The sequence below is a fragment of the Pundamilia nyererei genome, unplaced genomic scaffold (genome assembly GCF_000239375.1).
Source record: "Pundamilia nyererei isolate P.nyererei 1_Seehausen unplaced genomic scaffold, PunNye1.0 scaffold00053, whole genome shotgun sequence".
Classification (NCBI taxonomy): Eukaryota; Metazoa; Chordata; class Actinopteri; order Cichliformes; family Cichlidae; genus Pundamilia; species Pundamilia nyererei.
The window spans coordinates 347224-367383 of NW_005187454.1; the positions used below are offsets into that span (position 1 = coordinate 347224).

Consider the following 20160-nt stretch of genomic DNA (forward strand, 5'->3'; position numbering starts at 1 on the left):
CACATTAAAAGAAGGCGGCTAAGCAGTCTTAAATATATAAAAGCCCACAGAGGTTTAGGTTTTCAGGTCACTGGTCAGACATATTAGCAATTAGTCTTAAACTAAATTGAAATAATCCCAAAAATGCTCCCAGAGCGTGTGAGGTGATGACTTTGTGCTCACACAAATTATTCAGTGTTATAGAAAGTAGCAAGTTTGTCTGCTCCTTATATTTGCTGCTATAATCTTAAATAATCACGTAGACAGTAAAAAAACAGACACACATCTTTACGTTTTAAAGGATGTGATGCCATCTATCGACGAATGTAGGAAACTGCAACATAGAAGAAAAGAAGTGACCTTCCCTCATGAATGTAAAAACCAGCTACCAGCATTTCCTCCGGTTGGCCAAACTGACAGCTGAATGAAGCAAATCTGACAGCAGGAATTCTCATAGTGTCTGTAATGTTGCAAGCATTGCAAAGTAAATGAATGAATGAATAAATAAATGCAACATTCACAGTGCGTGCTGCATATTTACTCGCCTTTTCACTGTTTGCCTCTGAAAAAGAGGCTCAGCAAAATGTCAGCGTGAAAGAAGTGGTGCTTATAGCAGTAAGAGGGCTTTGTTATGTTTGTTTGTTATGTTCTAATTAGAGCAGTTCAACCTCTGATGGGGGCTAATCCGTAATTGCTGGCCTTTTGAGAGGAAACTCTCCAACCCAGAGGAGTTTGAGATACTTTTGGGTTTGTATTCACACTCAGGAGTTATTATTACTTGATCTACTTTAATTAGATGCACTAAGCAAGCCACCTTCCCTTTTAGCTGTTCAAGAAGTCATAAGCAGAAACATGAGGTGGATTGTGGTGTTGCCCAGAAAAAAGTACAGATAAAACGTGGGAAAGCTTTCTGCCACGTCCCAGGTGTGGACAAATTGTTGGCATTTTCTCTGTATTGTTGTAAAGCCTTATCTTACAGTATAAAATACCTCAAGGTGTCCGTTGTTGTGATTTGGTGCTAAATACATAAAACTGAACTGAATTGATCTGCTAGACCTTAAATGCTGACACATAAATTGAGCAGAAGTGAATAGCGAGAATGTGCCAGGTGTGTTTTGAGTGTTTCTGTACTAGTGCAGATGCACATTTCTGTCTTTTAAATATGGTCAATGTAATTTAATCAGCAGTTAATCCTTTTTTAAAGCCTCACTGGTATTTACCTCAGGTTTATTGCTTTCCTAACTATTACTGTCATTTCATTTCTGCATGTCTTCAAGACAAATTGGGATTTATTGTCAGTGTTTGTACAGTTCAAAAACATTTCATTGTTGATTTGGTGTCTTGCCAGGTTGACTTTCGAGATGCGCCATTTGTACTGGAACTGGCCAGGCACCATTTGTGTTCCAGCACCCTGCAAATATGCCCACAAACTGGCTTTCCTGTCTGGCCAGTACCTACACACGGAACCGCCCATCCAGCTCTCAGACAAGCTCTTCTTCCTTTGAGTTATTTAAGCAAACTGCTGAGGTCACAGCAAAACAAGCTGCTTTTAACATTACTGGAAGACCAGAATTAATATACATACATATCTGAATTCAGCCTGCAAGAAGTTTCTTACTGTTAAAAGTGAGTTTTTCCTCCCCACTGTTGCCAAGTGCTTGCTCAATAGCGGTCATTTGATTGTTGGGGTAGGGTCATTACCTTACAATATAAAGCTCCTTGAGGTGACAGCTGTTCTGATTGGGCACTTTGTAAATAAAACTGAACTGAATTGAACTGCTATGAACTGGTCACCTGTCACAGGCTGTTTCGCAAGAAGGTCAGGTGCGATAGGCTTCAACCACTCTCTGACGCTAGAAGGATCAGCAGGTAATAAATATGGATCCATTAAGTCCATGAGGTTTGGCATGTCAAAAAAGAAGGGGATCCAGGTGTATTCTGGCACAGAGTTGCATGCTGATTTGCCAGCATTCAACTCCCAGCGACTCTTAACAGCGTTGGCTGCAGATTTGCGCTAGAATGAGGAGTAACTTTTCTAATTTTTCACCAACTGAGAATGAATGTCAGGTCATGAACCTTTTTTTTGTAACTCTCCTTGAGTTATTTTTAAAAATGACTCGCGGAGTAAGCTGCTAATAGCAGCTGAGAGTAAAGGCCACGTTTGAAGAGCAGAACACAAACCCGAGAATCTCCGACTGATGTTTGTTCAGATGAATACATATCAAAGCAGTGATTTTACTTAACGGGCTTTTTAGGATGGTGCTGTAACTCCCTTTTCTTTCTTTGACTGAAATATGCTCTTAAATGCTTATTCTTGCTTTCTAGTAGTGACCTAGATTAGATCCAGATCACAACACACACTGTTAGTGAAGTTCTTTTAGCCATTCAAATCCTGCTCGCAGTGCTGATCAGTTTTTACGTTTTGCTGTTTCAATTATTCAGATGTAAACGTAGACTGAACGTAGCTGCTGTATTACTGAGACACCGAAACTCATATGCATCTAACGTAGCGGTGCTTACATGTGGGGCCTGCTCAGCAATAAGGACACTCTGTTGTTTGTTGGTAATTCTTTTGGCCTTATTTCTCAAACAAATGTGTTTTCCTGCTCTGGTCCTCGCTTACATTTTCTTGTCGTGATGAAATTACCCGCTTCTTGCCCGCTTTCTGCCCGATTGTCTCAATTTATTAAGGTCATGGTTGCAAATCTTCAATTTGCTGCCAGGAAAACCAAGATAAACAATGTCTGACTGATGAAGAGGGACAATCTCCACCTGTCTGCCTTCAGCCATAATCTACATCTGAAGAACAGATGTTGAGCTGACTGGCTGATAGCATTATGCTTGTGCATTTCAGAGGCACAGGTGAATGCCAAGTGCAGTGCGCTTGGACGAGATCGGCGGGTTACTTTTGACAGCATGATTTTAAAAATAACTGGCGAGCCGGTGAAATTACAGGTTAAAGTGTAAAAACCTGATGGGCCGCCCAGATTTTTGGAGTGAAAGGAGCATGCTTTCATAATGTTTTGGTTTCATTAAAGTTCTTACAGCACAGCTAGAAGGGATCCAGCAAAAGTCCCACGAGCTCACATGGGGGTTTGTTTATCGGACAGAGTCTTATAATCTGACATGCAAACAGGCCACGGGGCGATTGTTGTCAGGATGAGACAACAATTCAAAGTCACCTTCCATAACTGGTGCAAATTATACATTTGCTTTTGCAATTTGAGCTGTTTTAATGTTGTATCCTGTTGCACCAGGTTTACTCTGGACCTCAATATACGTTCAGTTGTTGGAAGTGATGCAGATTTATCCATGCACTGGTGCATGGATCCTTTATTGAAGAAAATAAATCACTTCTTATTTAAGGAAGGTTAACGCTTTGTTGTAAACATCAAGAACCAGGAAATAAATAATAATAATAATAATAAACCAAAAATACCTGAGACAAACATAATAAAAAAATTTTGTGGTTAAACAGAACTGTCTTTTACAAACTAGACATTTAATTTTAGATTTAAAATGCACATTAAAAAAAAGACCAAAACCTCATTTGGAAATGGCTGTAAATGTTTCTTGTTGGATAGTGAACTGAGCAACTACAAAGTGACAAAAGAAATAAAAAATAAATAACAACCCCTCTCAGTGCAGGACCTTGAGAGGGGTTCAGACAAACAGTGACACATTGACAGCATGCCTTGCATAAGGCGGAAACCCTGACATCTGCACTAATGTCCTAAGCACAAATGGGCCAAATTTCCCTGACAGCAAGAGGTCTAGCAGAAACTGCCAGTGGTCACTGGCAATAATCTGGTGTGACAATCATTCCTGACCTGTCACTCAGGTAATGGTGAGTAAAAGGCCAAGGCTGCGGTGGCCTGCACTAGGCATGAAAGTGGTTGTGGGGAGGGGACAACTATGACAGCACAGGCCCTGCACAGCCAGAGGGGACAAACACACCACAGCTGCTCCTGCTGCCCGGACGGTGATGCAAGCGGCCAAAAGTCCTGGGAAGCTTTCCCACATCCCCCCAGTGTCTCCCAGCGTCATCAGCATTGCTGGATTTTCTCTTTTGATTTGTCTTTATGCTTTTCTCGGAACCATGGCGACCAAGAAAAGCATCAGGACAAAAGCACACTGGGAGAAAATGTACCTTTTGTTAAGTGGTTTTGCATTTTGAGTGTCTAATGTGTCCTACTATTAGAAAACATGTTTTTTTTTGCATGTCGGAAGCACTGGAAGAATGCCCTTAAGTTCATTTCCTGCTTCTTTTTCAGATTTGTCATGCAAAATTTACTGCAGGATTTTTTTCTCCATGAAAGACTGGATCGTTAAGAGCTTTAAAATAAGCAGCTGGGTTTCAAGTCAGCTCTCTCTGACAGCAATATTGTTTAGAAGAAAGTAAAGTTGCATCGTTTTCCAAATACGAACTCAAACATATTCTGTTCATAACATTTGTACATCATGTCTTTTTGAGGGGGAGCCCTGTGGCTAGATGCACCAACATGCACATCACTAATAAAGGTTTTTCACGCTCTACCCTCTCTCAACCCACCGCGAAACCACTTCTGTAGGCTTATGTCCATATGCGTGAAGTTCTTAGGCAGTCTCTGCGTCCTAGCACATGCGTCACATTGATAGGTGCGGTTTGCGCATCGCAACTCCCCAAAGAGGCAAGTCCATATTTGTCGAGGTGATGCACTGAGCAGCAGGCATTTCTGGAGTAGCTATATTTAGATTCTGCAACTTTTTTCCTGCTCCCTTCCTGATTGATCATTTTGGAGAAGTTATATTTCCCTATAGGAATGTACCACGTGTCCGCATAGCACTTCTTGAGACGAATCATTGATAAACAGAAGCCAGTTAAGAACCCTGTTGAGTTGCTGGCAGCTCCGATGTGGTGCAGCTGCAACACACTCGACGTAAAACCGCTGGATAGGAACCGACAGCAGGGTACACACATCCAAATATGCGCGTAACTGGAGTGCTCTGGCGAGGCCACCCTTGCACCCCTATCCGGATAACATTGTCGTGATGTTCAATATTTCGGGGATTGAGCCCACTTTTAACAAGAAGGAAGACAATTCCGAAGTTATCAATGGCTCTCTGCAGCTTCTCCTCGTCACCATCAGCCCCACAGCCATGTGGAACGAGTCGTGCGGGGAGCAGCTTCTGGATTTCACTCGCCCGGAGAAGATCGTTATCGGGGTGATGCTGGCGATCATCACGGCGGTCACAGTGATGGGAAACACGCTGGTGGTGATCGCGGTGTGCGTGGTGAAGAAACTGAGACAGCCTTCAAACTATCTGCTGGTGTCTTTGGCGGTGGCTGACCTGTCAGTGGCCATAGTAGTCATGCCGTTCGTGATCGTGACAGATCTCACCGGGGGCAAGTGGCTTTTTGGGGAGGTGTTCTGCAACATCTTCATCGGCATGGATGTAATGTGCTGCACTGCCTCCATCATGACCCTGTGTGTGATCAGCGTGGATAGGTAAGTTTCCAAAAGTTTTCAAAGCACCGTATCAGAGCTGCTTTCGTTACTGCTTTGATGACTTTGGTTATGCACAGGTACCAAAATTACGCACGCAGCGCGCAGCGCGTTAACTGAAGCCAGGAACAGATCAAGCAGCAAATGAAGTAATGATCCGCAAGCGGAGCGAATGAAATAACTGTTGTTCTGTGAGACATTCACACGCGTTTGCGTAGTTATTTGTGCGGTTGAAGCCACTGGAGCAGAAGATGAGTTCATAGACTGTGAATGATGTACAGCAGGTTTTATTCATTTGCTTGACCGGACCACGGCAGCAGCATTTCCTGTATGCTTTGAGGATCAGCGCCCATTGACTTTACAGCGACTATTTCCTTTATAGATGACTTACCAATATCATGCAGGTCTGCTCCAGTTCATGTAGGTTGCCCTTCTCACTGTTAGTCTTAACAACAAGAACAAAGCAGCGGGGAAAATTCCCTTTAAGTGCATGCCGCAGTACACGGTGCAAATTTCATATTAGAAATCTGAACTGGGTTTTTTTGTCACACAAAACACACAAATAGGATCTTTCAAATTTATTTTTTGCCCATTTTCTATTTGTCCCTATTCATGAAACTGAATTTCCAGTTAATTGCTTTACATTCCACTTTCAAAATGGGGAATGTAAGACCCCAGCTCTCATCCCCACACACCAAAATCCCACTGCGCGTCTCAGGTATTGGAGTGACTGCTCACAAAACCTGAGCTAACTCTGCTAGTAGAGAGAAATGAGAATTTTCCACTGCTCTCAATACAATCCACACTGTGATAAACATCAGGTGATTGGTGTAACTGATCTGCCTCTGTAACCATAACGAAGGAAGAGGCTCATGGTTGTATTGATTAACTGATTATCTCCCTTGACTTTCCAATCAGATGTTATTACCTCAGGGTATTATGCTCAGAATTATGCATGTTTCCTGTGTGTGAATGAGTGAAGCACGTGGGGCTTAAGTACGCTTGATAAGCTAACGATATTATGGGAGGAACTGGCTCACAGATATCACACTGTGATACTGTGATTGCACCAGTCAGCTGTAGTAAAGCTGACAGAAGTATGAATGTGTTTTGGGCTGGTTGATGAGTTTGGATAGAGGCTGAGGGTTATGTTTGGCCACTCAAATCCCATTTAGGGCTTGAGGAGGCCCCCTATGGAACCATGTGGAACCAATAACATGTAATATTGCTCAAAAGTTTGAAGCCACTTTAAACTTTAAATAGTTCTTATTTTTGAAAAAAAAAAAAAGAACTATTGAATGGATCAAGGGATTCCAGTTTCTTTTTGAAACGGAAGTTCTAAAAAAAAAAGTAGGCCTTTGCCAAAAACCTAAAAATTTGATGCAAGATTGCAACCAGTGGTGTAAAGTACTCCCCTGACAGAACTGCCAACCTGCACAGCTGAGCAACAAGAGACGTAAAGCATATCTCTGGTTTAAGAAACAGATGCCTCATAGATTCTCAGAGGCCTCTCTTGGATGCTAAGTTTGACTGCAGAGCCACAAAGAGGAAATATTTCAAACATGTCAAAGAACACAGATATGGGACAGGTGGTGAATGGAGGTTTCAGTTTTTAGACCAGGAAGAAGAACATCTGTGAGATGCAGAACCAATGAAAGGTTTGTTGGAGGTGCTTGATGGGATTTGTCATGTTCGCTGAAAAAATGGGGTGCCTTGGTGGCACATATTTTCTCCATTACTTTGCCATACTCTGTGAACATGGCCCGATAAGAGCCAATCTCTCCAAACAGTACAACAGTACGCTCATGCAAAGCACAGCTCTAAATATGAAGAACGTTTGGTGCATATGAACTGCTCAGGAAACCAATTCAGCAAGTAGGAGGTACATCAGGAAGCATGGGGTTAATGTCTCTAGATGACCTCAATGAAGACAGAATGCCAAATGTCTGCTGGACTGTGGTTTGTGCAAATGGAATGGAAATCCTTTGAAAAAAGCAAAATTTGAAGGACAAAAAAGAATGGTATTAGAAATCATAACTGCCTTTTACAAATCATTTAATGACTAAAAGTATGATTAAGACATTTTCTGTGTGAATCCAAACTTGTACATCACACAAGCTGAACTCGTCGGAGCCAGTCTGAAAAGGATCAGAGAGACTGTGGCTAAAAGGCTTTGCTGATCTTAGCCACTTGCTGTGATTATAAATGTGGCATGCTCATACTATACACTCAAAAAGGACAGATGGAGCCACCTTTGAGCAAGCGTGTCTGTAAAAACACAGCGTCTAATTGAATCTGTAGCCGTGAAATCAAAACCAAGTCACAGAGCCACCATGACTGCTTTCTGCATCTGTCTGACCTTCCCCAAGCAAACGACTGAAAGAGAATTTGAGCTGACGTTGTATCAGTTTAGGTTTGTTTTCATCCCTAACAACAGCTCTACAGGCAGTTCCCCCGAAGTGTTTGTGTCGATCTCCATGAAAACAGAGTCAGTTTAATTAAACAATGCAGTGTGTGTTGGGCATATGATTCACAACAGGAAGTGTAGAGATCACTCATTAGGATGAGACTTACCAATTAGACGCATGATTAGCTGTAATTAAGGGTCTCTCGCAGTCGTCTCAGAGTCCCAAGGACATGCTTTCTAAAAAAAAGAGAAGCTCAAGAGCAGTGCTGCAAATTGACCAGATGTGTCTGCAGCGATTATATGCTCCCTGAAGCCTAGGTGTTCCACAACAGAGAGGACTATTGATTTTCTCTCAGAGCTCATTTAGATTTAAAGGGGAGAACGTGCAATGTATATGCCAACATAGAAGGACAGTCTCTAGTGTAAGTGGTTGATTCATTTATGATCCTGGATTTGACAGAGTTCAGCGGTGGTGTTTCAGTGTGATCGCTGTCATCCTGAAAACAGTATCTCCGTAAGGTCTTATCATTCATCCTGTTAGAAACGTGGCACAGGAAGAAGTGCTGAAAGAAGAATCAGACAGTCCTTGAAGCAGACGTAATGTCACATATAAAAACAAAAGTGTGTCCCTTTAATAATTCTTAGCCTGATCAAAGGCCCATGCTATTGTATTTTTAGTCAGTAAGGCAATTTACTGGTGCACATTCATAAAGAAATATGTAATTAACTAAATTACCAGCCAGCAAATTAAGCCTCGCTCTAACTCCAAGGTCTCAGTCTCTTACCTCTGCAATTTGTGCCTCCTAAAAATGACTTGACAGATTGAGACTTGAGCAGGAAGCATTTCCTGTTTCGGCGAAGAAGTGAGAGAAAACTCACTGTGACTTCAAAGGGTTTCAGTCTTCTCACATTAGCACAACAACATCATGGTGTTAATAAAATGACCAGATAGGAACTTTGTGTGTTTCTCATCTAATCCAGCAAGTAAAAAAAAAAAAAAATCAAACTACTAGAAAAGTTTTAGCAGGAAACAATCTGGCAATCAGAACTGCAGTTTCAAGGCAGAGGGCCAGTAAGAGACAAATAAGGGTTATTTTGAGTTGTGGCTCATGCAAAGCTACGTTAACAGAGTCCAATAACAAAAATAGAGAGCTGGAAACGAGCACAATAAAACTACATCCATGATGTGTCACTTCAAAGAATTAGCTCTGATCTTCTTTGTTTTTTCTTTGCTATTCTTCTCCTTTGAGTCTCTGCTTCACCACAAGTGACTTATGTTTAGATAAAACTCATCAGGTACATCAGTTCATCTGCTCGCTAGTACAAATATTTAATCAGCCAATCACATGGCAGCAACTCAGTTCATTTAGGCATGTTGATGCAAGTTGACCACATCTACATACCAATTTGACGATCAAACTGAGCATCAGAATGGGGAAAAATGATGATTTAATTACTTAAAATGTGGCATGGCTGTTGGGGCCACACGGCCAGAAACTGCCGATCTGTTTGGATTTTTCACATCTTACAGAGAATCTGAGAAAGAAAATCAAACATCCAGTGAGCATCAGTTCTCAAGGCAAAAACACCAGATATCAGAGGAGAGGCCAGACTGCTTTGAGCTGATAGGAAGGTAATAGTAACTCAAATAACTAATAGTGACAAACAAGATATGCAGAAGAGCATCTCTGAATGCACAGCGCGTCAAACTGTGATGGGCTACAGCAGCAGAAGACCACACCGGGTGCCACTCCTCTGAGTTAAGAACAGGAAACTGAAGCTATAATTCACACAGACCCAGCAAAATACAACAACAGAAGATTGGAAAAATGTCATCATAAACAACATGAAAGCATGGATCCATCCTGCCTTGTATCAACAGTTCAGGCTGCTGGTGGTGCAACAGTGTGGGGATATTTTCTTGGCACACTTTGAGTTCCCTCCCTCCCCCCTCATCCTTTCATGACCACAGTGTACTCATCATGATGGTTAACACATGCCCAGCAGGATAACAACATGTCACAAAGCTCAAATCATTTCAGAGCAGTTTCTTGAACACAACAGTGAGTTCGCTGTACTCAAATGTCCTCAACAGTCACCAGATATCAATCCAGCAGAGCATCTTTGGGATGTGGTGGAACAGGAGGTTCACATCATGTATGTGAATCTGACAAATCTGCAGCAACTGTGTGACGACGTCATGTCACTATGGACCAAAACCTCACAGGAATGTTTCCTGTGTCTTGTTCAGGCTGTGCCACAAATAATGAAGGCAGTTCTGAACCCGAAAGCTGTCCAACCCAGTACTATCATGTAACTAATACATGAACTGGTGAGTGTATTTGATTAGTGCCACCACGAGGAGTCATGTTTTAGAGACTCTGGTGAGTCAGGTATGTGGCACAATCCTTTAGGAGCACCTATATACAACAGTGTAATAAAACATAGTGATATTTGGTGCTAAAGTAACAATAATTGTGTGTATATTGCTCGATCAATATCAAAACCCTCATTATTCCATTGACTGCACTGAATTACTGTAATTTAATTAAGAAATTATTATTAAACTTTCTAGAAAGATTTGACTTTCATTTAAAAAAAAGCACCGTCCTATGTTAATATTTCTGTTCTAAATATGTATATTCTAAACAAACAACCTGCTGCTCTACTCCCAAAATACCCAGTAATATCAAAAGCTCCAGTTAGTTTGTACTGTTTGTGCAAATGAGACTTAGAGTTTCACTGTAAAAGCCCGTTAATCACCTCCAGCCTCTTTAAATGGAGAATCAGTAGTGCAAATCGAAGCTAACACACCAAAGCATGACCCAGTCACAGCAGAAGAGTCAGTCTCTTGATGTGTTGTGAAGTGAAGAAAAGTGAAGTTACATACCCAAGGCCTCCTGCCCGAACTAATGCAGGCCTGCTCCTTCGCACAGCGTTCCAGCATGCACTTTCAGGAGCAGCCTTCATGCCCACTTCCCTAAAAAGTTAGTATCGCTTTAGGCTACATTCAGTTTTTACCTTCACTGAGAGTAATATGTTGTACGCTCAATAATTCAAAAGTCAAAGATGAATGATTTATTCACAACAGTGGGAAGCGAGGAAAGTCCTTTTTTCTGTATAGTTCCCCAGAAGTCTGAGAAAAGACGACTCTGAAGGAACGGAGGAGTGGGGCTTGTTAAATTTGCAAATCAAATGGCTTAACTGTCAGTGAACCTGTCTAAGACGGAGGGGATGTAGGTCAAGAAAAAAAATATCACAGGAATGCAGCGAAGTAAACTTTTCCATCAAGGTTCAGTCTTAGTGCAACATAGGTGTGATCACACCTGTAAGCTCCTGCAGGGAGTGCGATGGAAGTATGTCAACCGGTTCTCCACAACTGATAATATTTTTTGTGAAGGAGGCGTGCACTTTTGTCCCAGGAGAGACTTTCTTTGCTTAGAGCAGCTGGGAAATGTCCACCTGCAGCACCACACACAGATGACTTGACCTCTGTGATGTTTCCTGTGGTAATAAGCCACTTTCCCGGGCGCTATCCGCTCCCCGCTTGTTGGCCACCTCTCCAAAATCTGAAGGAACAGACATCTCAGACGAGGCCTGTGCAGTCAGATCATGCCCATAAAGATGTGCTTAATAAATAAAGAAAGTGTGTTTTGGGATTAAACAGGATGTCACAGTGAATTTTTAATTCCTGTGGACCCAACCAGGTTAGAGAAAGTGCTAAATTTGAGAGGTTTTAGAGACCACACGAGACCCACTTCCTGTTACAAACCTCTACCAACCTTTTACTCCGAGAAGAGAAACCACTCTTGTGTTTAAGAGGAAACAGTATTTACTTTTAAAATGCATCACTGTTCCTGCCCTGTAAACAAACACTTCTTCTTCTAAAGCAAACTGCTGTCAGTGAAAAACATTTCAGAGCAGCATTAAATAAAAAATACTGGGAGCAGCATTTTTTCTTTTTTTAGATCAAGTTAATCATTGATAAATCCTGCTTACACAACGCACCATAACCATCCTGTTTGATGGTCTGTTTGAGTTTTATTAGAGGGGCACGCAAAGCGAAAGACAAATTGCACATTGATCATGTGACGGGTGAGGTGTGTGTGGGAACGGACCTGTAGGGGTTTAAAATAACTGAGAACAAAAAAAAAAAATCAAAGAGAAGACAGTGAAATTATAAAAATGATCGCATTGTTGTGTTGCTGTTTGCTATTTTTCAGCACACGATGCAGGCAAACATGATCATTATCCTTCTTGTTAGTTATATGCTTTCCACAGCATGTCTTTTAGCCTGTCTTCTTCTCTCATGAAAAGAGAGTTTTTCCTCCCCACTGTCGCCAAACTGCTTGCTCATAGGGGGTCATATGATTGTTGAGTTTTCTCTGTATGTATTATTGTAGGGTCTTCCTAACAACATAAAGCCCCTGTGGGACTGTTGTTGTGATTTGGAGCTGCATAAAACTGAATTGAATTACAGCTAAGTCAGGTCCAGTACGCGTCAGTCACAGAGTGTCATGTGCATTCATAACATTTGGAAATTACATTAATGAAGAGATTTCAGTTTGCTGATTGAGATTTGTCATTAAATGCACTTAAAAGGACTGATTTCAGCATTGTTTCAGGATTGATATGAATTCATAAATGAAGAAATTAAAACTCAAAACAGTGGTCCAATACGAGAACATAAGGGAGACTATTGCAGTGACAGTGTCTAATATTACTGTATATACTGTTGAAAACTGCACAAGCCACAAATATGAAAAGATGTGAAACATGAGTGGTGGTTGAGGCAAACCTAACCTCAAAATCTGGGTCTTTACAATCTGCATGGTAGCGTGCGCTCTGTGCTTTACCCCGATCAGTCAGATCAACCTGCAGGCAAGCAAGCTTGTTAACAGAGAATGCCACTAAAAGTGACACAGATTATACCAACCTGACCCCGTCACTGTCATCTGACATTTTACAGTTTTTGTATATTCTTTGATTTTTGCATAATACATTTTGCACATTTAATACTATATTAATTAGTTAAGTATAGAAAATAAAGTCAATCAAAAGTTTTTCTGGTCATGGGCCTTAACGCACATAGAAGTTTCAAATTCTCAGTTTGTGTTAATTTCCCCGGCATTTTTCAGCCCTCGTAACGTCATAATTACAGCAAATAGCCTCAGAACATTGAAGCTTTGTTAAAAAGTCCAACTCAGACCACTTTTATGTCAACTCCATGTGTCGCAATCTAAAGCCAAACTCTTGTTTATGTTCTGTGCAAGTTTTTTGGAAAACCAAATCTAGGTCACAATATGGTTGTGACCTATATGATGGTTTGAACACATCATGCAGATTTAGTTGATACAGCAAGGTTTTTGTTTTTTTGTTTTTTTAAAAATCCCCTTAAAAATAACTTAGCATGCAAAAGGGATCACAGAAAGCTTCTGAATGATCTACATAGCTTATTTCTTATTTTAGGTCTGCATTTCAAAGTATGTATTTATTGCATAATTTGTGCTTATTTTCAATCAAATCTTTATGTAATTTTTTATGTATTTCAAAGAGATCAGTACTGGAGTTTAGCGCATAAAGGCTGTGGCATGTGTCACGGTTTAGATTACATAAATCAAACGGGATAAATAAAAGACAGACATGTTCCACAGTCAGTGGATATTACTGAAATGTAAGATGGACTCGGTCAGGGCCAGTAAAAGTGGTTCCAGGAAAAAAAAATCAAACACACTTTGACTGAGGAATGACCACAGAGACACACATGGGGCAGAATCTTCTTACCCCTGTCCTGCACGCTGACTCTTCTCGCTGGTGTGAACAAAATGTGTGGGCTGAGTGTGATTACAACTCTGTCAAATAACTGATACTCTGAAGTTGTTGACATGAAAGTTAAAAGGTACTTGGAAATTAGAAAAATCCTTCCAGTTCACAAATAACTCAAGAGCAATAAGCAAATGGGATCTATGTGAGAATTAACTGAATGTATGCTTAAATAGAAATAAAAAACATCAGTTGAGGACAATAATTTTCAGTTTTTGATGTATGTTCTGTTGGCTACATGACTACGTTTTTATTGGAGTGAAACTACTAGGTTATAGCTAAGACACAGGAAAGTGTCTTTAAGATACCGATACCAGAGGTAAAGCAAAGCACAGAAATGTTTTTCATGTCCTCTAAGGTCAACCATATGGAAAATCGAATTTTGCAAAAAAAAACGATTTTATTGCTAAACTGATTAAATTAACAGATATTGTGGCATTATCGCTAAACAAAAGGAGCTAAATTATTTCCATTGCAAACTATGATTCATCTGAAACTGTGTGTGCGTGTCTTTGGGCAGGTCCTTCTTAAATGCCTGAAAAAGCACACGTGGAAGCTTTGTGATTTACTGTTGGGTAGCTTCGGTTAGAATAGTCCCAGAAACACGAATCAGACTTTGCCACATTTAAAAATGAATGACATGTTCTGAAAAAAAATTCAAACTGCCCTAAATAGTTTGTCTGAAGTCAATCTGGAGACTAAAGAAACACTTCGATTCAGGGAGAAACTGGAACAAACCACTTAATAAAAGTTTTGTATCAACCTAAATACGTGCTCTGGATCTCAGAATTATGGGTTCCTTTCCAAAAGCTCATAACTTGTCCAAAGCTTCATTTCTTCAGTTCTTTATTCACTTTAACACCTACATTGAAAAAAACCTTCAATGCACCCGCTCTCATTCCTGTCTTTCAGGAAAATGCTGCACGAGTTTGAAAAGCACAAAGATTCATGCTTCACGAACATGATCGCATGATGTGTCTGTTTGATTTATTGTGTCGCTTTTGGAGGTTTTCTGTGTTGGAGCCTCCTAATCAGTGAGCTTTAGAACCAGATTCGATCTCGACCACCGGCGTTAATACAAAGCAGCAGTACAGGATGATAGATCGCTAACCAGACCATGGATAGAGATGTGAGTTTATTTTGCTATTCTTGGTCTGTCACCTTATTTACCCAGCAAACTCTGGGGACAGGATGCAGAAAAGGGCAAAGTGCTGAGTGAATTTAGTGTGGTATAAATCATGCTTTGCGTTATTTGGTATAACAAAGGTGGAGTCCATTACTCATCAAGGCCGAACAAAGCACCAACAAGAATTTACTAAGCAGTGAGATAATGGGTTTCTTGTTGATGGAGCTGAGAGACTGCAAACACACACACACACACACACACACACACACACACACACACACACACACACACACACACACACACACACACACACACTGTAGATTGCAGATAATATACTCAGGACATTTAGCATATTGTTGCTCTTGCAGAATAACTCAAGCTGACATTCAGTTCATTTGTGCACATGAACTGAATATTTATACGTTCCACTAAATGCAGCAGTATTAAAGATCCTACAAACAGGGATTGAGAAGTTATCTCTGATAATTCAGTGAGCAATCGTGTGCATTACTCTGTGTATAGTATGTTGCATGTCTAAACGTACTGTCTGCATTAGAGCATATACTGTAACGCTGCTGCAGGTGACAGCTTTTAGCGGCAATGTCTTCAGACACGCAGACTTTAATTAACTCCTGCATGTTACTTTAACTGATACATCGTTCTTCATACATGCTCACTGCTGTGCACCATTAAGATATACTTGTCAGCTAACAATCCAAGAATGTTTTATGATGGATGTGCTCATTGGCTATAGTTCAATGTGACTTTACAGCAGATTTGTTTTTCCTGTTATTTGGGTCAGGTAAATGCTGGGAAGTTAGTGATTTAACTCCCGGCACTCCACAGAGTTTGTATTCCAGCTGTGAAATAGCAAACTGAGTTATGGCACACCCATCACTGCCAAACTGCCCTTCAGCAAGACACTGAACTTTAGAACTGACAACTAACTGGGTCAGTGCACTGTGTGCTGAACTTCACTCTTTGAAATGTCTAGTGTGGAAAAGGGAAAATTCTAGCAAGAAGCAACTGCACAAGTTTAAAAACAGCAGTAAACAGAACCATTACCAATACAATATCGTGCTCTTAGCTGATTTTGAGTATTCAGGATTGCTCAGAAAAAGGAGAACCTCAACACTGACAGATTAGCCTGGCATACAGAATAGAAAGCTCCTGTAAGCTGACAATCAGAAGGCATTTCAACGTACAGCGAGACAGATGTGCTGACCACATAAATTCTTGATCCAACTCTCTCTAGATCTGTAGCTTCAAATCTTGCAGATAAACACACTGATTCTGAGTACTGACAGTTTAGTCTACACACAACAACAACAACAAAAAAATAAAATGTAATTATACAGTCCCGAACAAAAGTTTAACACCACTTGAAAAATGGCAAAAGAAATCATAGTTTGCATGGTTGGATCTTAACAAAGTTCCAAGTAGAGCTTCACCATACAACAAAAAGAAATGGGACTGAGACAAAACATTATTTTTGAGCATGTAATTTATTGAAAACAACACTTAAACTGAAGCAGGCTGTTTTACAGCTGATCAAAAGTTTAGGATCACACCTCCAAAAAACCCGTAAACCACCCCCAAAACAGAAATCAAAATTTCAAACATGAACTCAGTAATGAGTAGTGTAATTGGACTGCCCATCTCTGATAATGAGTAGCAATACTATTGTCCATTTTTGTAAACATCGCTTGCCATCAAAGGTTCTCATTTGGATTTGGATCAGGGGAGCGTGCAGGATGGTCCAAAAGAATGATGTTATTCTCCTGGAAGAAGTCCCTCGTGTGTACTGCAGCGTTGTCCTGTTGATAAACCCAGTCGTTACCACACAGATAACAGCCCTCTGTCGTAAGGAATGCTCTCTGCAACATCTGGACATAGCCAGCGGCCGTTTGATGCCCGGCACTTCCTTCCACTGAAGGAAAAAGCAACCCAGACCATTATGACTCCGCCTCCACTGTGGCACACAGAAAACATCTCAGGTGGGATCTGGTTGTCATGCCAGTAACGTTGTAAACCATCAGGACCATCAAGGTTGCATTTTTTCTCATGAGAGAAGAAAACTTTCTTCCACCTTTCAACGTCCCATGTTTGGTGCTCTCTTGCAAAGTCCAAACGGTCAGTTCTGTGGCGTTTAAGGAGACGAGGCCTTTGAAGATGTTTTTTGTTTTTGAATCTCTTCAGTGTCAGATGCCGTCTGACGGTTACGGGGCTGCAGTCAGCACCAGTAACGGCCTTAATTTGGGTGGAACATCATCCAGTGTCTTGATGGACAGCCAATTGGATCCTCTGGCTCAGTGCTGGAAAATTCTTTTGGGTCTTCCACTTGGCTTTTTTGTTCGTAACCCTTAGGATCATTTAAAAAATTCTAAATTATGCTTATGCAGTTCAACAACCCGACCACATTCAAAAAGGGAATGCTTTTTTTCCTTTGCCATCATGACATCATGACAGTGTGACTACCTGATAGAAAATGACAATGAATCCACATTTTTACACAGATTTGGCCTTTTAAGGGCCGTGTGGTCTTAAACTTTTGATCAGCTGTAAAACAGCCTGTTTCAGTTTAAGCGTTGTTTTCAATAAATTAGATGCTCAAAAAAATGTTTTGTCTCAGTCCCATTTCTTTTTGTTGCATGTTGAAGCTCTACTTGAAACCTTGTTAAGATCCAACCATGCAAAATATGATTTTTTTGGCCATTTTTCAAGTGGTCTTAAACTCTTGTTCGGGACTGTATATATAGGGTCACTCCTCACTCTGCCTTGTTCCCAAACAGTAGCAGCGTCAGTATAATATAGCTGTCAGGTAATTATCAGAGAATGTTGTATGATGGATGTCCTCAGTGGCTGTGACTTTATAGCAGATTTGTTTTCCTTGTTATTTGGGTCAGGTGTTATTAGCTGGTTATGGTCCGGTACTATAAATCAAGTTCGACGCACCCCGGATAGTTTTTTTAAACTTTATCTTATTCAGTTAAGATATGTACACACATACACGGGTGTTTTTTATATCAGCAATTTTCTGCTTTAATTAAAACAAAACAACTTAAAAATTGGAAAGTGTTGTTAAGATTGTGCCAAAGCAACAGGCAGTGATATAACAATCAGAGGATCAGGCAGGTGAACAGGCAGGCATAAAGCAGATAAAGGCCCACACTGCTTTTTCTTGTTGATGCTGATAGTAATGGTATTCGTGGGAGCCAGAAGCTGTTTACGATGAAACATTTGTTTGTGTCTTTTAACATGGTTTGCTTCAAAGAGGTAAAAGACCATATTTATCTCTCATTTGTGAGGAAAACTTTTTAAAAAATTATATCATAATCATCAGTGAGTAAGAAATGTGCCCCTGATTGTAATGACTCACGAGCTTGTAGGTGCTCAGATCAGTGGTTCCAGTGTCCATGGATTGAGTGGGCGTGTCTGTGAGAGCACAAAAATATACATCACCTGTAAGAAAACAGATTGTGTGCTATATTTATTGCTGCTCTATGCTTAAGTTCAAAACTGCATATGCTTTGTGGAAGTTGGAGACACCTCTTAGAAAGAACCACAGTTTTCCTCCTTTAGCTCAAATGATGGAGCTTAAGCTCGGTATAACACAGGAAGGATTTCGCTGCCACTCAGTTTCCCAAATCTGATTGAATAAAACCCCAATATGAATAATTTCATGATGTAAATGAACAGGACGCTGGTGCATATGCAGTCAGTATACATAATAAGTCAGTCTGAATAAGCCAGCTTCATTGTTCGCACACATTCCTCGCTGCACAGCACTTTTTCTTAGAGTGACAGTTTTTCACCTATAATTATGCGCACTGCTTCTGCAACACAATGCTAACCTCTATTTTGCCAGATCACTATTATCACTGTTATTACCTTGTTGTCACTGCTGTGTTTGCTCACCTGCAATGGCATTTTGTCTGTCCGTCTTTGAAATTAGGCCGCGCTGAGACTGGGGATGTACATGGATGTGTACAACTGTGATTAAATATGGGTTTTCAGCAAAAGGTTAAGACAGCTACTGGTTCCATAATTGCAGGTAAAAGAAGAAAAACAAAAACATGAATAAGTGAGACCTTGAAAAGAGCATCATTTTTCAAAAACTAATGTAAATTTATGAGGAAAACAAAGCTGTGAGGTTGATTGTGAAGCTTCTAATCAGAGTAGAGCTTATGTTGCACTTCTTTTTTTTGCATTAAAAAATAGTGCAGTGTATTTAGACAAAAAGAAGTGAGGATGAGGTGACAACTTTTGTGCATTCAACACAATGGACCCATGCAAATACATTACTGGTTAAATCATCCATATGGCTCCGTACTCGGCTGTCACAACAATTTGATCCAGTCTTGCAAAGTGAATCGGTGGCAAAACTCTCCACATTTTTGGGAGTTAATTTGTGCTTTTATAACATCAAATACTATTCAACATTTTGTCATAATGTACCACTTTGTTCCCAGAAAGTATCTAGTTCTTTAATATAAATGTAAATATGTGACATTATGAGTTTTTCCTTGGAGTACGTATAATTAATTCATTTTATTACATTTTTATTTTGTTTTACCCTAAATTTCCCCAAAAAGTGCCATCACACGCAGGTGAATAATTTATATTTTTTCCCCCTGGCTCGCCTTAGATGAGATTAGCAAAATTCTTGCTATAATGAATATTCCTATCATTAGTCATTTCTTCATCTCTGGGTAGTGCACTGAATTTGACCTCCAAGTTTGATGTTCTGATGTGTGTCATCCAGTACAAAATCAAATTTAATTCATTGCGTTCTTCTGCTGGAAATTATTAATATCAATCTTGCTGAACTCATGTCCTATCTTTGCTTATGTCATTACCTCTGGCTGAACATACTTTTGTCATTTATTTGATCAAAATCTTTCTGTATAGAATACAGCTTAATTGATTTATACTTCAAGAGATTTTCCAATTAAAGGGACAAATCCAACTAGATAGAAGACATGCTGTAGAGGCACCGAATCATTTAAAAGATTACAATCCCCCCTCAGATCTCCTGTGCTCCTGATTGGGATGAGAAGATGATCACATGAATAAATGAGCAACGTTTGCACATAAGAGTCTAAAAAAGAGAACACCTGCACATTTTTTCTTTACCAATCATGCTTCGTGTTTGAAAGCACACAGATGAGCTATTGTTCTATATAGATAAAAATAAAGGGAGAAGCCTTTAGTGAATGTACTTGTATAGCTCCCTTTAACAGCAAGGTCATACAAAGGAACAATAACAACACAGGACTGCAGAAAATACATATAAAGGACGTTATATAGCTTACAATATATATATATATGTATATATA

At 40.2% G+C, this 20160-nt stretch overlaps 1 protein-coding gene across 1 annotated transcript in view; it reads left to right on the forward strand.

Annotated features, from left to right (window-relative positions):
• Positions 1-4680: 4680 nt before the first annotated feature.
• htr7c (5-hydroxytryptamine (serotonin) receptor 7c) overlaps positions 4681-20160 on the forward strand; it is a 32329-nt gene continuing 16849 nt past the window's right edge. Inside the window, exon 1 of the mRNA XM_005733568.1 lies at positions 4681-5468. Coding sequence (XP_005733625.1) covers positions 5011-5468 — 458 coding nt within the window. The 5' untranslated portion in view covers positions 4681-5010. The remainder of the gene's footprint in view (positions 5469-20160) is intronic.